General features: G+C 40.4%; 1 protein-coding gene across 1 annotated transcript; it reads left to right on the top strand.

Moving 5' to 3' along the window:
* The first annotated feature begins 8,115 nt into the window (after positions 1 to 8,115).
* LOC145437079 (uncharacterized) lies at positions 8,116 to 10,994 on the top strand. Its single transcript, XM_080314254.1, has 6 exons — positions 8,116 to 9,181; positions 9,239 to 9,330; positions 9,399 to 9,527; positions 9,950 to 10,137; positions 10,459 to 10,570; positions 10,803 to 10,994. The coding sequence occupies exons 3-6, from the start codon at positions 9,474 to 9,476 to the stop codon at positions 10,839 to 10,841; spliced, it is 393 nt and encodes a 130-aa protein (XP_080170380.1). The 5' UTR covers positions 8,116 to 9,181; positions 9,239 to 9,330; positions 9,399 to 9,473; the 3' UTR covers positions 10,842 to 10,994.
* Positions 10,995 to 12,482: the final 1,488 nt, after the last annotated feature.

Here is a 12,482-nt window from a genome sequence, read left to right as displayed (position 1 = left end):
CGTAAGCTGTGTCTTTTAAAAATAAGCCTAGAACAGGTGGCGTGATGCCAGTTAAAAATAAATTCAAGATTGGAATTTAGACTTGGATTTCAGAGTGATAGCAAAGAAACAGATTTAAATGGGAATTTCGGTTTGCGCTAAGAAGCAATTAGGGTATTGATTTCTGTGAACAGAATCGGTAATAGTTGTAAGAAATAGAAATTGACGGCAACCGCTAATGCTAACCGGTTTGCTGATCTCATAAAAGACCGCGAGACGTTCTATGGAACCGGCAGAATCCAACCACTACATACGCAGCACCATTCATTTTGTATACTTGACACGATGAACACAGTTTTCAGTTGATGACAATGACAATAAATCATTGCGCTACACAAGATAAGTCCGTCAGTCATAATTTAGGGATATACTGGTCTGGTTTAATTACAGCAGCACCAGTCGTTCTCCAGTAGATTGTTATTTTGAGACGGATATATCGACAATTTATCTGAACTCGGCTGTGTTCCCTATATGCGTTTGTTATACTCTTGTATTGCGTGGATCGTAAAATGTTGTTGCCAAGTCTGCTTGCTCGCTAACTTTGAGGTTTGTTAGCATCTCCACCTCCTAAAACACCGCGGCTGTGCATTGGGGTTTGTTCCAAAATAACTTTTTTTTTTCGGATTCTAGCCACTCATTTATTAAATTGTCAGGTTACCCTAAAAACGCTGCCCACCAAATTTGGTTAAATTCTATCAAGTAGAGCCAATTAAAATTTTCAATTTATTAAGATAAATTAAAAAAATATCAAATTTTTCTATCAACTCCATGAAATTATTGAGTGTCTTCAAAAACGATGCAAAACAAATCTGAATTAATTCCAACAAGTAAAAGCGGAGTTATTTGAGTTTTTCGTTGATAATTATCGGATTATCTACTGGTTGGAATTGAGTCAAATTTGTTCGCCATCGTTTTTATAGACAACTCAACAATTTCAAGGGGGTGACAGAAAAATTTGAATTTTTTTTCCATTTTTTTTCAAGTAAATTAAAAATTGTAATTAAACCAAATTTGGTGTGCCGCATTTTTTTAAGGTAACCTGACAATTTAATAAGTGAATGGCTGGAATCCAAAAAAAATAGTTATTTTGGAACAACCCTACTGTGCGTACGAAAATAAGCTACTTCCATCCACCCCGTCTGCATTAATTGACACCGCCAGACGAGTACTTGCAATAGCAATGATGTGCGATGTACCAGTTATAGGTTGTGAACATTGTTCACGCGAAATAAGTTCAATGTTGTGCAATTTTAGCAAACGCGATTTTGTCAGTACATTTCGTAATTTCATCACTTTCTTGGAATACTAGCGATTGTTGATTATTTGTAAGGGGCATCAAAATTAGTGCAAAACATTCACTCTTAGCGAAAAGGGTGTGTATTTCCACCCTTGTACGACCCCTCATATAGCGGTGTGAATAAACACCCATGGGACACGAAACCATAAGCTACATCAGATCTATACCGCGGTACAAATGGAGTACAATGCTTTAATCAAAATTATGCATGCACGTGGAAACGTAGCAAGGTATATGCACGTAAGTACATAGGATGATGACCACGATATCATTCTGAGTTGTGTTGTGTTTTCGTGTACCACCCTTTTCGACCATTTGGGTGTGCCTATACATTCTATAGACCACGAGAGCTCGATCCAATTAAAACGTGTTAGTGAAATCACTGGAAAATTGAATCTCGTTCCATAGGCGTATATCTGGACATATCTAAAATATGTTCCGTGCGAATGGAGCTATTTCAACACCACATTCGAATCTTTCATTCGATACTTTATTTTACCCTACGCGCCTCAAGCAGCCACATAATTATATGCATGCAAGATTCTAAATGCGAATGTATGTGCTTTCTCGCATTTGAACATTATCCAGTCATAGTTGTAGCCTCTATTGGACCTATTCGCTTAGTTACCAAGTGGTTTTGAGATAGTATTCCGATGTAGTTCCCATTTAGTCAGTTTATATTTCCCGCATATAGATAGACCCAAGCTTCAAATGTCAGCACTGCGTGTCATGAGCAGTCTATCTGTATAGGCTACAGAAGATATTCAATGGTATGCTTAAAACTGACGCACGTGTGTTTGTTTGGGACTCGGTGTGGAAATAACAACAAACATTCAATGAGTGAATATGGAAATACCAGAATAAGATTTAAATCGATGAAATGTGAGAGACTTATTGTGCTTGCCATTCATACAAAGCATTACCATGCACGTAACACTTCTTTGCTATTTTTCTCACGTCAAGCACGAGGTACCATGAAAGTCCTATTGGCAGTTGAATATATTACAAGAATGCATCGAATCTGCGCGATGCACTCAGCGCGATGCAATTACTTCATCTGACTTCTTGCTTGACCGAAGCCACGATATGGCGTTATAACTTCGTCGAATGTCATCAAGATATATTCACTAATAAGACCAACTATCGCAGCGGTCAGAGAATTAACAAATATAATAGTTATGATTGGACTGGAGGTGGCTGCGGGCCGGGTTCGTGGTCAATGTACATCGTAGAGTTGTTGTACAGGGTTCGATTATCACTATTATTATGAGCAATTAGAAGCTATACAAACACTGATAAAATATTTTTAATCAAAGGATAGATCTTGAAAATCCGATTCGCTATCACTCAAGAAATATATTTTGCCCAGAATTTGCAACTATGTCACGAAGTATGTCTAAGGGGTTGTGGACCTATACGAATTAACTGTTCAACGGCTGCTGCTAACGATCGCTTCCATATGGTTTGCTTCCGTCCTGCTGGAATATTCGTCGATTATAGGCGCTGCGGTAACTACACGACTATCGAGCAAGAAGGATACGAAATCAAATTTGTGCATCTGCTCTTTATAATAGGCTATACGAGTCACGGACTAGATCCAGAAGGTGCGGGCGGTATGCCGAATTAGGGACAATTAATTTAAAAATGTAGTTTCGAGCATTCATCACTTTGACGTGAGCGACTATTGGAGAAATATAAGGGAAAGTACAGATTTATAAATATTTACCACACGGCAGAACGAAGTGCATGCGCGGCATGACATTTCGGGAACAATCAGTACATTTTCGAGTGTTGCGGCACCTTTCAGCTCACGCGCCCTGTCGAATAAAAAGGTTTTAGGAAAATCATATCGATGGTAGTGCAGCAAAATGTTCCACTGTCCTGTGCACTGTTCGCATAGATCGGTGTCGGTACATCCAATTTTGTATACGTGCGCGTTTCCGCGGCAATGGCCGGCACGAAGCCGAAATATTAGGCGTTCGTGAAGCCTATGTCCGTCCATCCATCGGTGGAAAGCAGACACGGGGTGATTACTTCATGAATGTAATCGATTGCGATTACGATTACTTCCGAATGACGCGATTACGATTACGATTACGATTACAACAAAATCAGGAAGTAGTCGATTACGATTACGATTACATTGCAAAAGTAATCACAAATGCTCACGATTACATTTATTTTGCATTTTAGAAGTTATATTGGAATACAATATTTGGATTGCGCTGAAAAAGCCTAATGAGATAACAAACTTCCATAAAAAAAGATACGTCATTTGCCTGTTATGTCATAATGTACTAATTGCAAATTTTTATAGAGGACGATTTATCGCACCCAACGAATTGCATTCTTGCCAGGTCCATGACTGCCTCACCCCAAATTTCCCAATAGGGTGGGGAGCGAGCTCATAGGGGACTCAAGAGTATTTCGTAAACCAACATAAATTATAGAGTATTCTCGAGAGATTTAGTTAACTTGAAAATTCTCTTTATAGATAAGCTTGATTTTGGAATGCATACGTCTTCCCCTCAACAAAGAAGCATACATAATTTATAGAAGGCTTGCATTTAAAACAAATGGTTCAAACAAACAAATGTTTTGAACAATGTGTTTTAAACAAAGGCTTTAAAAAAAACTACCAAGTGTTTTTTTAAGTTGTAAAATTACGCCATAATTCCACAATTACCACCCGATTTGGCAGACATACATCGTTATGGGATGGTTGGAACCCCTCAAAATAGTCGGTTTAATAGTTATAGTACAGATATTTCGTCAAAGGAGCTATATTTACCCTATATTTTCAATCGTCAATGTCAATCCACATTCGCGACGTCCAGGCTTAAAAAACAACAACAACAAAAAAGAATAAAAAACATGTTTTCAACAAGGGCCTTGTAGCAAACATGCTCGCTTTAAATTTATTTTTGTTTTAAATGCAACCCTAATTTATAGCAATAAGCATTTAGGTTCCAGTCAATACCGTGCCACGACACACCAAAAGACATAACCAATTTCGACCAACACGCGACTTCACGAAGTGTGCTACTAAAGAAAGACCTTGGCCGAAACTTAGGGTATGTGTCCATTGTCAATAGCCGCGCTGGGTGGGCGTGACTAATAGTCCGGTTCTTCCAATCCGAGCCCACAATGCAAATGCAGAGCATTAAAGACATGACAATCTGTGAGTGCGTCTCACGAAAGTTTTTCTTTTAGTCTGCAGCGTTAGGGATACAACAATATCTTTTGAACATATAACATACCGGAAGTCACGAATTACATACACTTGACAAGATGACAGACGGTATAATTATGAATTACGTGCCCCAGCTCTACAGGTAAATCTGACCATCGGGGGCAGAGAGAGAGAGAGAGGATTAAAAATTAATAATAATGTAATGCGATTACCAATATTATTGACGAAATTCAGTCTTCAACTTGAAATTACCACCCTATGGGGGCTAAAGACTAACGTTTGGATTTGGGGTCGAATAGCTGTTTTGTCCTGATTCTAGCTACAACCCACGCTAACATGATATATGAGCCCATGGCTATGGCGGCAGTTCCCAATGTTGAGTAAAGAATTATGAAATAACGATTAGCGGATGTTTCAAGTAGAGTCATATGAGAATAAGATGAGGAGAACATAAAATTCTGCCTTCAACTTAATACAGATAATGTACTGCAAGCTGCCGCTACGAGAAACGGCAAAGACGGCTCGGTTGTGATATATATCAGCAGCTGTTGATTTTTATTGCTTCGTTGTGGAAACCGTAATGTTTTATTTGACAAGTACTAAATTTCAAATCTCTGTCCGGTGTACTGTACGTACGTACTACATAGGCCTACTGCTCGCCAAGCAGCAACGGTCAAACTGCGTTTGCATACCCAAACATCAATACACAAGTTACTAGGTAGAGTAGTGATTAATTATTATCATGCTGCGGGGTACTGGCGTGTGGAACGTGTTGATAACATGATATACAACACGGCGGGTGCTCTTACAATCACACGAATGTACGTGACGTACGTCGAATATTTATTTACTGTGGATACTTCTTACGTAATGACTAGCAAAGCTAATAGGCTACTTCTGACGTAATAATGAGCAATGGCATTTAAAAATCAGACGTTTGTGCTATCATGAACCTGGTATAATACATCTTCCTTGTTCACGAATGTTCAGTTTATGTCATAGTCCTTGTACAAATAAAAAGTAATCGTTATTTCACAAAGAAATCGATTAGATATGGGAAGTAGTCGATTACGATTACGATAACTTCGGAGTTTTCTCGAATGTAATCGATTGCGATTACGATTATTTGAAAATGCTGTAATCGTCGTAATCGATTACGATTACTTCGGAATCACGCAATTACGATTACGATTACGATTACAGCAAAATCCGGAAGTAGTCGATTACGATTACGATTACATTGGAAAAGTTATCACGATTACTCACGATTACATTTGTTTTGCTTAGGACTATAATCTTAAATGAGATATTGGAAGACAATACAAGGATTGCGATTAAAAGGCTTAATGAGATATCAACTTTCTTCATACATCATGCGTCATTTGCTTATTACGCCATAATATACCAATTGCCCATCTTTATAGTGCATGATTTATCGCATCCAACGATTTGCATTATTGCCAGGTCTTTACCTGCCGCACCCCAAATTCCTTAATAGGGTGGGGAGCGTGCTCGAAGGGGACTCAAAAGTATTTCGTAAACCAACATAAATTATGGAGTATTTTCGAGAATTTATTAGTTCTTGAAAATGTTCTTCGAGCTTTGACATTCGAATGTCTCTAGTAAAGGGGTCACCAACGCGGACCAAATGAGTCGCCTGCAATCCCTGTAGTAGTGGTGGCTTTTGGGGTGGGCGAGGTGGGCGGTCGCCCTGGTCGAAGGGCTCCCCTATTTGGATTATGCGCTTTTTTCAAGAATAATAACGAATAAACATGGAAATCCGTGTAAAGTAAGAATAGGATTCCGTGCAGATGTGTCGATCATCATCAAATCTCTGCATTTGTTAGAAAAGTACCATATTCCGATAATCATCACGTCTCTGCATGCGGTAGAATTACTTAGTTTTAATGTAGTCTATCCTTGCACACATGAAAAAATAGACATGGCCGAATTCAGCACCTGACCAAACTGTGATAGATAGATAATAATAACAGATACGAAAGGGGAGTATGGAGGGCGAAACCCAGCCCCCCAGCCCCTCCGCCCAGCAGTTGAACATGGGTCGGCCGAACCCAAGGAACATACGAACGCAGTCGCTCGGGACATTGCTTGTCTTCGCCCACGTGGTGGCTCAACGGGAATCTATAGTTAATATTCCCGAGTCTCGACGCGGAGATTGGCGCTTCTGCGCGCACTGCAGCAACGTAATTTAGCTTGGAGGAGGTGGTGTGAGTTCCTGCGAGTGAGCGTTTTTTGTTCTTGATAAGGGGCGGAAACCCGGCCCAGTGCTCTGATTGTCGTACTTTATGTGAAGAAATCCAACCGAACACGGATAAACGACGGTAGTACGTGGTTTAACCCGTCGGTCGTCGCAATAATCAGTACACTCCACAAGAAGTAGCTTTTTGTTTCAAAACGGTTGGTGACCCCTGCTCCAGTAGCTGGGCTTGAAATGCCTACCTCTTTCCCTCAAGAATAAACATGCATAGGCTATTTTATAGGAACAGGCATTTCGGAGCCGGTCTTTACCGTGCCACAATCCCACAACACACCAAAAGACATGTGCAGTTTCGGCCAACACGCAACTCAACGGGATGTGATACCAAAGAAATACCTTGGCCGAAACTTAGGGTATTCGTCCATTGTCAATAGCCGCGCTGGGTCGGCGTGACTAATAACTCCTGTCCCTCCAATCTGGGCCCACAATGCAAATGTCACCCGGCGCATCCACAAAGGAATAAAGCCATGACAATTTGTGTGTGCGTCTCACAAAAGATATTCCTTTAGTCTGCTACGTCTGGGCGAGAACAATATCTTTTGATAATACAACGGACTGGAGGTCGCGAATTAACAACATACAGTAATTATAACAACACACCAGATGCTATGAATATGAATTACGTGCCCCAGCTTTACAGGTAAATCTGACACTCGGGGCTCAGAGAGGTTATAAAGGAATAGTAATATAATACAATTACCAATATTATTGACGAAATTCAGTTTTGAAAATTGACCAACAGTTGGAAAGGGGAATTGCTGTTTTGGCGGAATTGCTGATTCTAGCTACAACCCACGCTAACATACACTGTAAAAATTATTGTTGTAAAGTACCCTGTAACCAGCTTGTAATGGCGGACTGCAAGCTTGTTGAGGTTGTAAACGCCAAATGCAGGCACATAACAAGCTGTCGTGCTTGTAAATTAACAGGCTTCAGAAATGATGTCCAATAATGAACAACGCAGTTTGAACGTATACTCCAGACATGCCTCAGACATGATGTCAGAGTGTCAACGCAGTTCAAACTCACCCCAGAAAAGTCCCAGACATTCCCCAGACATGTCCCAGACATGATGTCTGAGTGTCAGAGCAGTCCTAAAACACCCCTGATAATTTGTTCGATTGGCAACGAAGTCGGAGCCTACTCCAGACATGCCTCAGACATAACGTCAGAGTGTCAACGCAGTCCGAATAACACATTCCCCCCCCCCCCGACATGGCCCAGACATGATCTCTGGGTGTCAACAGAGAACGAACACGTCCCAGACATGATGTCCGAGTGACAACACAGTTAATAGACACCACAGACATGCCCCAGACACGATGTCAGAGTGTTAGCGCATTGCAAACTCACCCCAGACATGCCCCATACATGATGTCTGAGTGTCGAAGCAGTCCAAACACACCCCAGACATGACCCAAATCTGATCTCCGGGGGCCAACGCAGTCCCAACATACATCAGCCATACCGCAGACATGAAGATGATTAAGTGGATACGTAGGCCACACTCTAGTCTTGATGTTCGAGTGGAAATAACACAGTCCAAACGCACCCCAGATGTACCGCAGACATGGTTTCCGAGTGAAAACATAATCCGAGCACACCCTAGATACGCCCCAGATTTGATGTCGTCCATAACACTCCATACATACCGCAGGCATACTCAAGACAACAGAAGTATTATGGTCATTATTTTTCATCATTATTACTTCAATCACAGATCGTCAATGCATATTGTACAAAATAAAGGCACGGCCGCGGTTGAACGGTTCGGTAAAAGTCCGCCAAAATGTTGGCTGCCGAGTCTTTCATTTCTGCTTCACTGGGCAGCAGAAGCTTTGGCGTCAGCTGTAGCGTTTGTTGTAGCTTGAGTCGAAATCATATTCTTGTCGAATCACATTGAGGGCTGCTATGTGTGGCGTCATTTTTAGATAGGAAGTGTTAGAGACGTAGTATCTATGTGCAGATTGTGAAGTTGTGCATCATTCACCTTTAGTTAGTACCCTTTGACGTCATATCCGGCTTAATTCATTTTGTGTAGTATATGGCGCGAATATGTTGTGAGAGTGGAGCGGAGCCGAGAAAGTTTGCTAGTTTTTCAGTCAGTATTGTCTTATTGAAAGGGATTCCACCGATGCGATAGCTATATATTCTTGTGTAGTCGTGCTCAATTGACTACTACATCCATGAGATTGGTACGTAGAAAATTATATGTGATTTGGTGACTTTGCAGAATATAGAATTAGTCCTGTTTGCTAACGGACGTATTCCATCGAGTAAACGATGTCAGCGTTGATGACTGTTACTGAGATGTTGTTTGGGATGGCTGATTCCACTGACGGCCAGTTAAGTTTGAATTTGAAAATAAATTCAGGTAAATTTCGGCCTCACAGTTCTAGTTTATTAATTACTTGACATATTTGTGTTACAGGTGCTTCAAAAGTGTCAGATTTGCCTGGTATATGGTCTGTGTAATTCCAATTGAAGTGCCAGCATTGTGTATCTATTAATGACACAAGATTGGTAAGATACTCTGCCATCGGATATACTTGATGGTGTAGTATTCAGCACAATTTTGTCTTGCATTGCAGGTGATATTTCAAAGTGCAGGAGATGTACCCTGTGGTCTGCAAAAGTCAAATCAACGCTACAATATTCCATCGATCATGACTTATCTCGTAGCCTCTATACTCCGGAAGAAAATAAACGGTTGTAGTCGAGTAAGTTATTTTGTAAGATATAAATTTAGTCAAGGTTGCAAAAGATTTTAGCAGTCAATTGATAATGACTGCTTTCGAAATTGCAAGATGCATCTTCACGACTAATGGAAAATGACCCATAATGACGCTACAAATAAGTTGAAATCCTTGAAAATTTATTGTGACTGTGATGGTTATTTCATGCGTTTCTTATGACATTTTCGCGCGTAAAGTGACGCAAAGTTATATCTAGCCTACCAATGCTACCTCAACTTATTTGAAAGATTAGAAGTATTTCATTACTCACTACCCATCAGTGTTATTGGGTACTATTTCCCGAAGCACATTCGGCTCATTGTGACTTGTGACAACCATAAACCTACGTAAGATTCAAGTGTTGAAGTATGGATGTATTGCACTATTTCAAAGCCTGCATATTTTAGAACTCTTGGAATGTGAAACTCGGTACAACATTTGCACGCTTTACATCACGAATCAGAAGAACCAGTCGATCCAGTTTCCATTGCAAAGAAATATGTTTAGAAGTCATGATGTACAAAGACAGCCTATACAAGCAGCGGAATCGTCCACAGCCATTGCATGAAGCAGGAAACCCTGCTTCGCTGACTAAGTAAGAAATAGCTATTTTCTTGTCCATCTAAAACAGTATTTCCCAAACTTTTGTACACACCAGAGTCCGATAAACGCTCAAAACTTCATCATCGTGCATATGTTTGAATGTGTGCTCCTAACTAGCGGTCAATAACTCACTGAATAATAATTCTATTTGTTGTTGGGTTGTAAGAAAACTCAATGTTTCACATCAATGGGGTGGTGGCCAATGTTACCTCTAAGCTGCGCATGTGCGCAAATGTGCAGTGCTGACACAGTCTCTGCGCACAAAAAATCCGAACTGATGACCTTATTTACTCGTTATGCACTGTTGTCCAAGGGTCTGCGCAGCGACTTGGCAAGTGTGCGAAGACTCGTCAAAAATGAGAGGGAACATTGGTGGTGGTGGCGACGTTGTCCGATTGAATGCGCCTTTTACGACTACGGATGAGGTGACCATATATTTATAAATCATACTTTGGTTCGTATTAATTTACGTATTTTCCCAAACAGTGATCCATAGTTTATGTCGCTCCCTGCTCTCAGCCACCCCCCCCCCCCAATCACCAAATAAAAAGCTAGCGCCCCCTTCAGAGTTGTAAAGGCCCCAGGTGGGACTGCAGCCCACTTTAAAAACACTTTTCTAAAAGAATCTCTATTTATATGACCAATTTGAAATTTCAGATCGGAGAATCTATGAAGAATGGAAAAAGCTTGACGTGATCTATAAACTGTAACATCCTTATCACCGAAATCAATTTCATCTTACCCTGCCAAAAAAGAGCTGATGAAAGAAACTGCTTGCATAGTTATGGAATATGCCTGGTGGATATATTGCGCTGACGTGTTGCTGTATAAATAAATGCGCGCATCTGATTTGTGAACAATCATGTCCACCATATATGCATTAGGCTATTTGTACTGATGAGTAATGCCAGTACAGGTACAAGATTAGGTATAAGAAAGAGAGAGAGTTACAAGCTTGTGCCTGTAGTGAGCTTACAGGCTTATGGTTGTAAGGTTGTAATGAGATTGCAAGCTTATTATTGTAATGAGTTTGCAAGCTTATGGTTGTAAGGCTGTAACGAGTTAACAAGCTTATGGTTGTAAGGTTGTATTGGAAGTCACCAGGCTTTTTGCTGTAAATTTACAACAATAATTTTTACAGTGTATCAGGCTATATCAGCGGATGGTTATGGCGGCAGGTCCAAATGCTAAGTAACGAACTTTGAAATAACGATTGACGCCCGTTTCAAGTAGTTATATGAGAATAAGATATAGTTAACATAAAAATTCTGCCTTAAACTTAATGTATATACTGCGAGCTGCTGTTACGAGAAACGGCTAAACACGGCTCGGTTATGATATATATCAGCAGCTGTTTATTTGTAACGTTTCGTTGTGGAAACAGTAATGTTTTATTCGACGAGTACAAAATTCCGAATCTTCGTCAGGTGCACGTGCGTACGTAGGCTTCCTGCTCGCCAAGCAGCAATGGTAAACTGCGTTTAACTAAGCAGAACCAAACATCAATACATAAGTTACTATTTGAAACTATAGGCAGAGTGGTGATCAATATCCTGCTGCGAGGTAGCGGCTTCTGGAGTGTATTGATAACCTGATATACACCACGGGAGGTGTTCTTACAATCACACTACAATGTCCACCGCATGTCTGTTTACTATGTGTGGATACTTCTTACGCAATGACGAGCGGAACTAATACTTCTGACGTAATAATGAGTCACAGGCGTTTGAAAACAGACGTTTATGCTATCGCTAACGTGGTATATTATCTCATTCTTGTTCACGAATATTCAGTTTATGTCATAGTCCTGTGTACAAACAAAAAGTAATCGTTCTTTCACAAAAAAATCGATTAGATATGGGAAGTAGTCGATTACGATTACGATTACTTTGGAGTTTTTTCGAATGTAATCGATTGCGATTACGATTACTTCAAAATGCTGTAATCGTCGTAATCGATTACGATTACTAATCGCGATTACCCCATGTCTGATCGTGATTACCCCATGTCTGGTGGAAAGTGGCTATGACACTGCATTTTAACCTTAATTCATCTATTTCAAGCTTGGCTAGGCATGAAAAGGCAAGGCATATCATGTTTCTAATGTCAGCAACGAATGCTAGAATTTGAGCCCAATTTCAGTACTTTCAAAATAGCGAGTGTCAAAACAGAGAGTGCCTACGCGCCATTAAAATAGTTGTGCATGGCTCAAACGTTATATTTTCCTCAACCGGCCAAGGTGGGGGATTGCTTAGTAATCTTGTGAGGGTAATGATTACTCTTCCTATCTGCTCATGTCATCGAAATCATTCGTTGCTTCTAATTGATAAAACTGAA

This window comes from Botryllus schlosseri, chromosome 4 (assembly GCF_051294905.1).
Source record: "Botryllus schlosseri isolate E-star chromosome 4, Bs_hap1, whole genome shotgun sequence".
Classification (NCBI taxonomy): domain Eukaryota; kingdom Metazoa; phylum Chordata; class Ascidiacea; order Stolidobranchia; family Styelidae; genus Botryllus; species Botryllus schlosseri.
This window is presented reverse-complemented; position numbering and strand designations above follow the sequence as displayed.

What these genes read in the sequence shown, in the direction of transcription:
- LOC145437079 (XM_080314254.1), top strand. Translation starts at nt 9,474, where the DNA reads ATGACTTATCTCGTAGCCTCTATACTCCGGAAGAAAATAAACGGTTGT. An exon ending in AAATAAACGGTTGTAGTCGA is followed by an intron (nt 9,528 to 9,949) that starts GTAAGTTATTTT and finishes TGCATATTTTAG; the next exon opens with AACTCTTGGAATGTGAAACT. An exon ending in AACCCTGCTTCGCTGACTAA is followed by an intron (nt 10,138 to 10,458) that starts GTAAGAAATAGC and finishes CTGTTGTCCAAG; the next exon opens with GGTCTGCGCAGCGACTTGGC.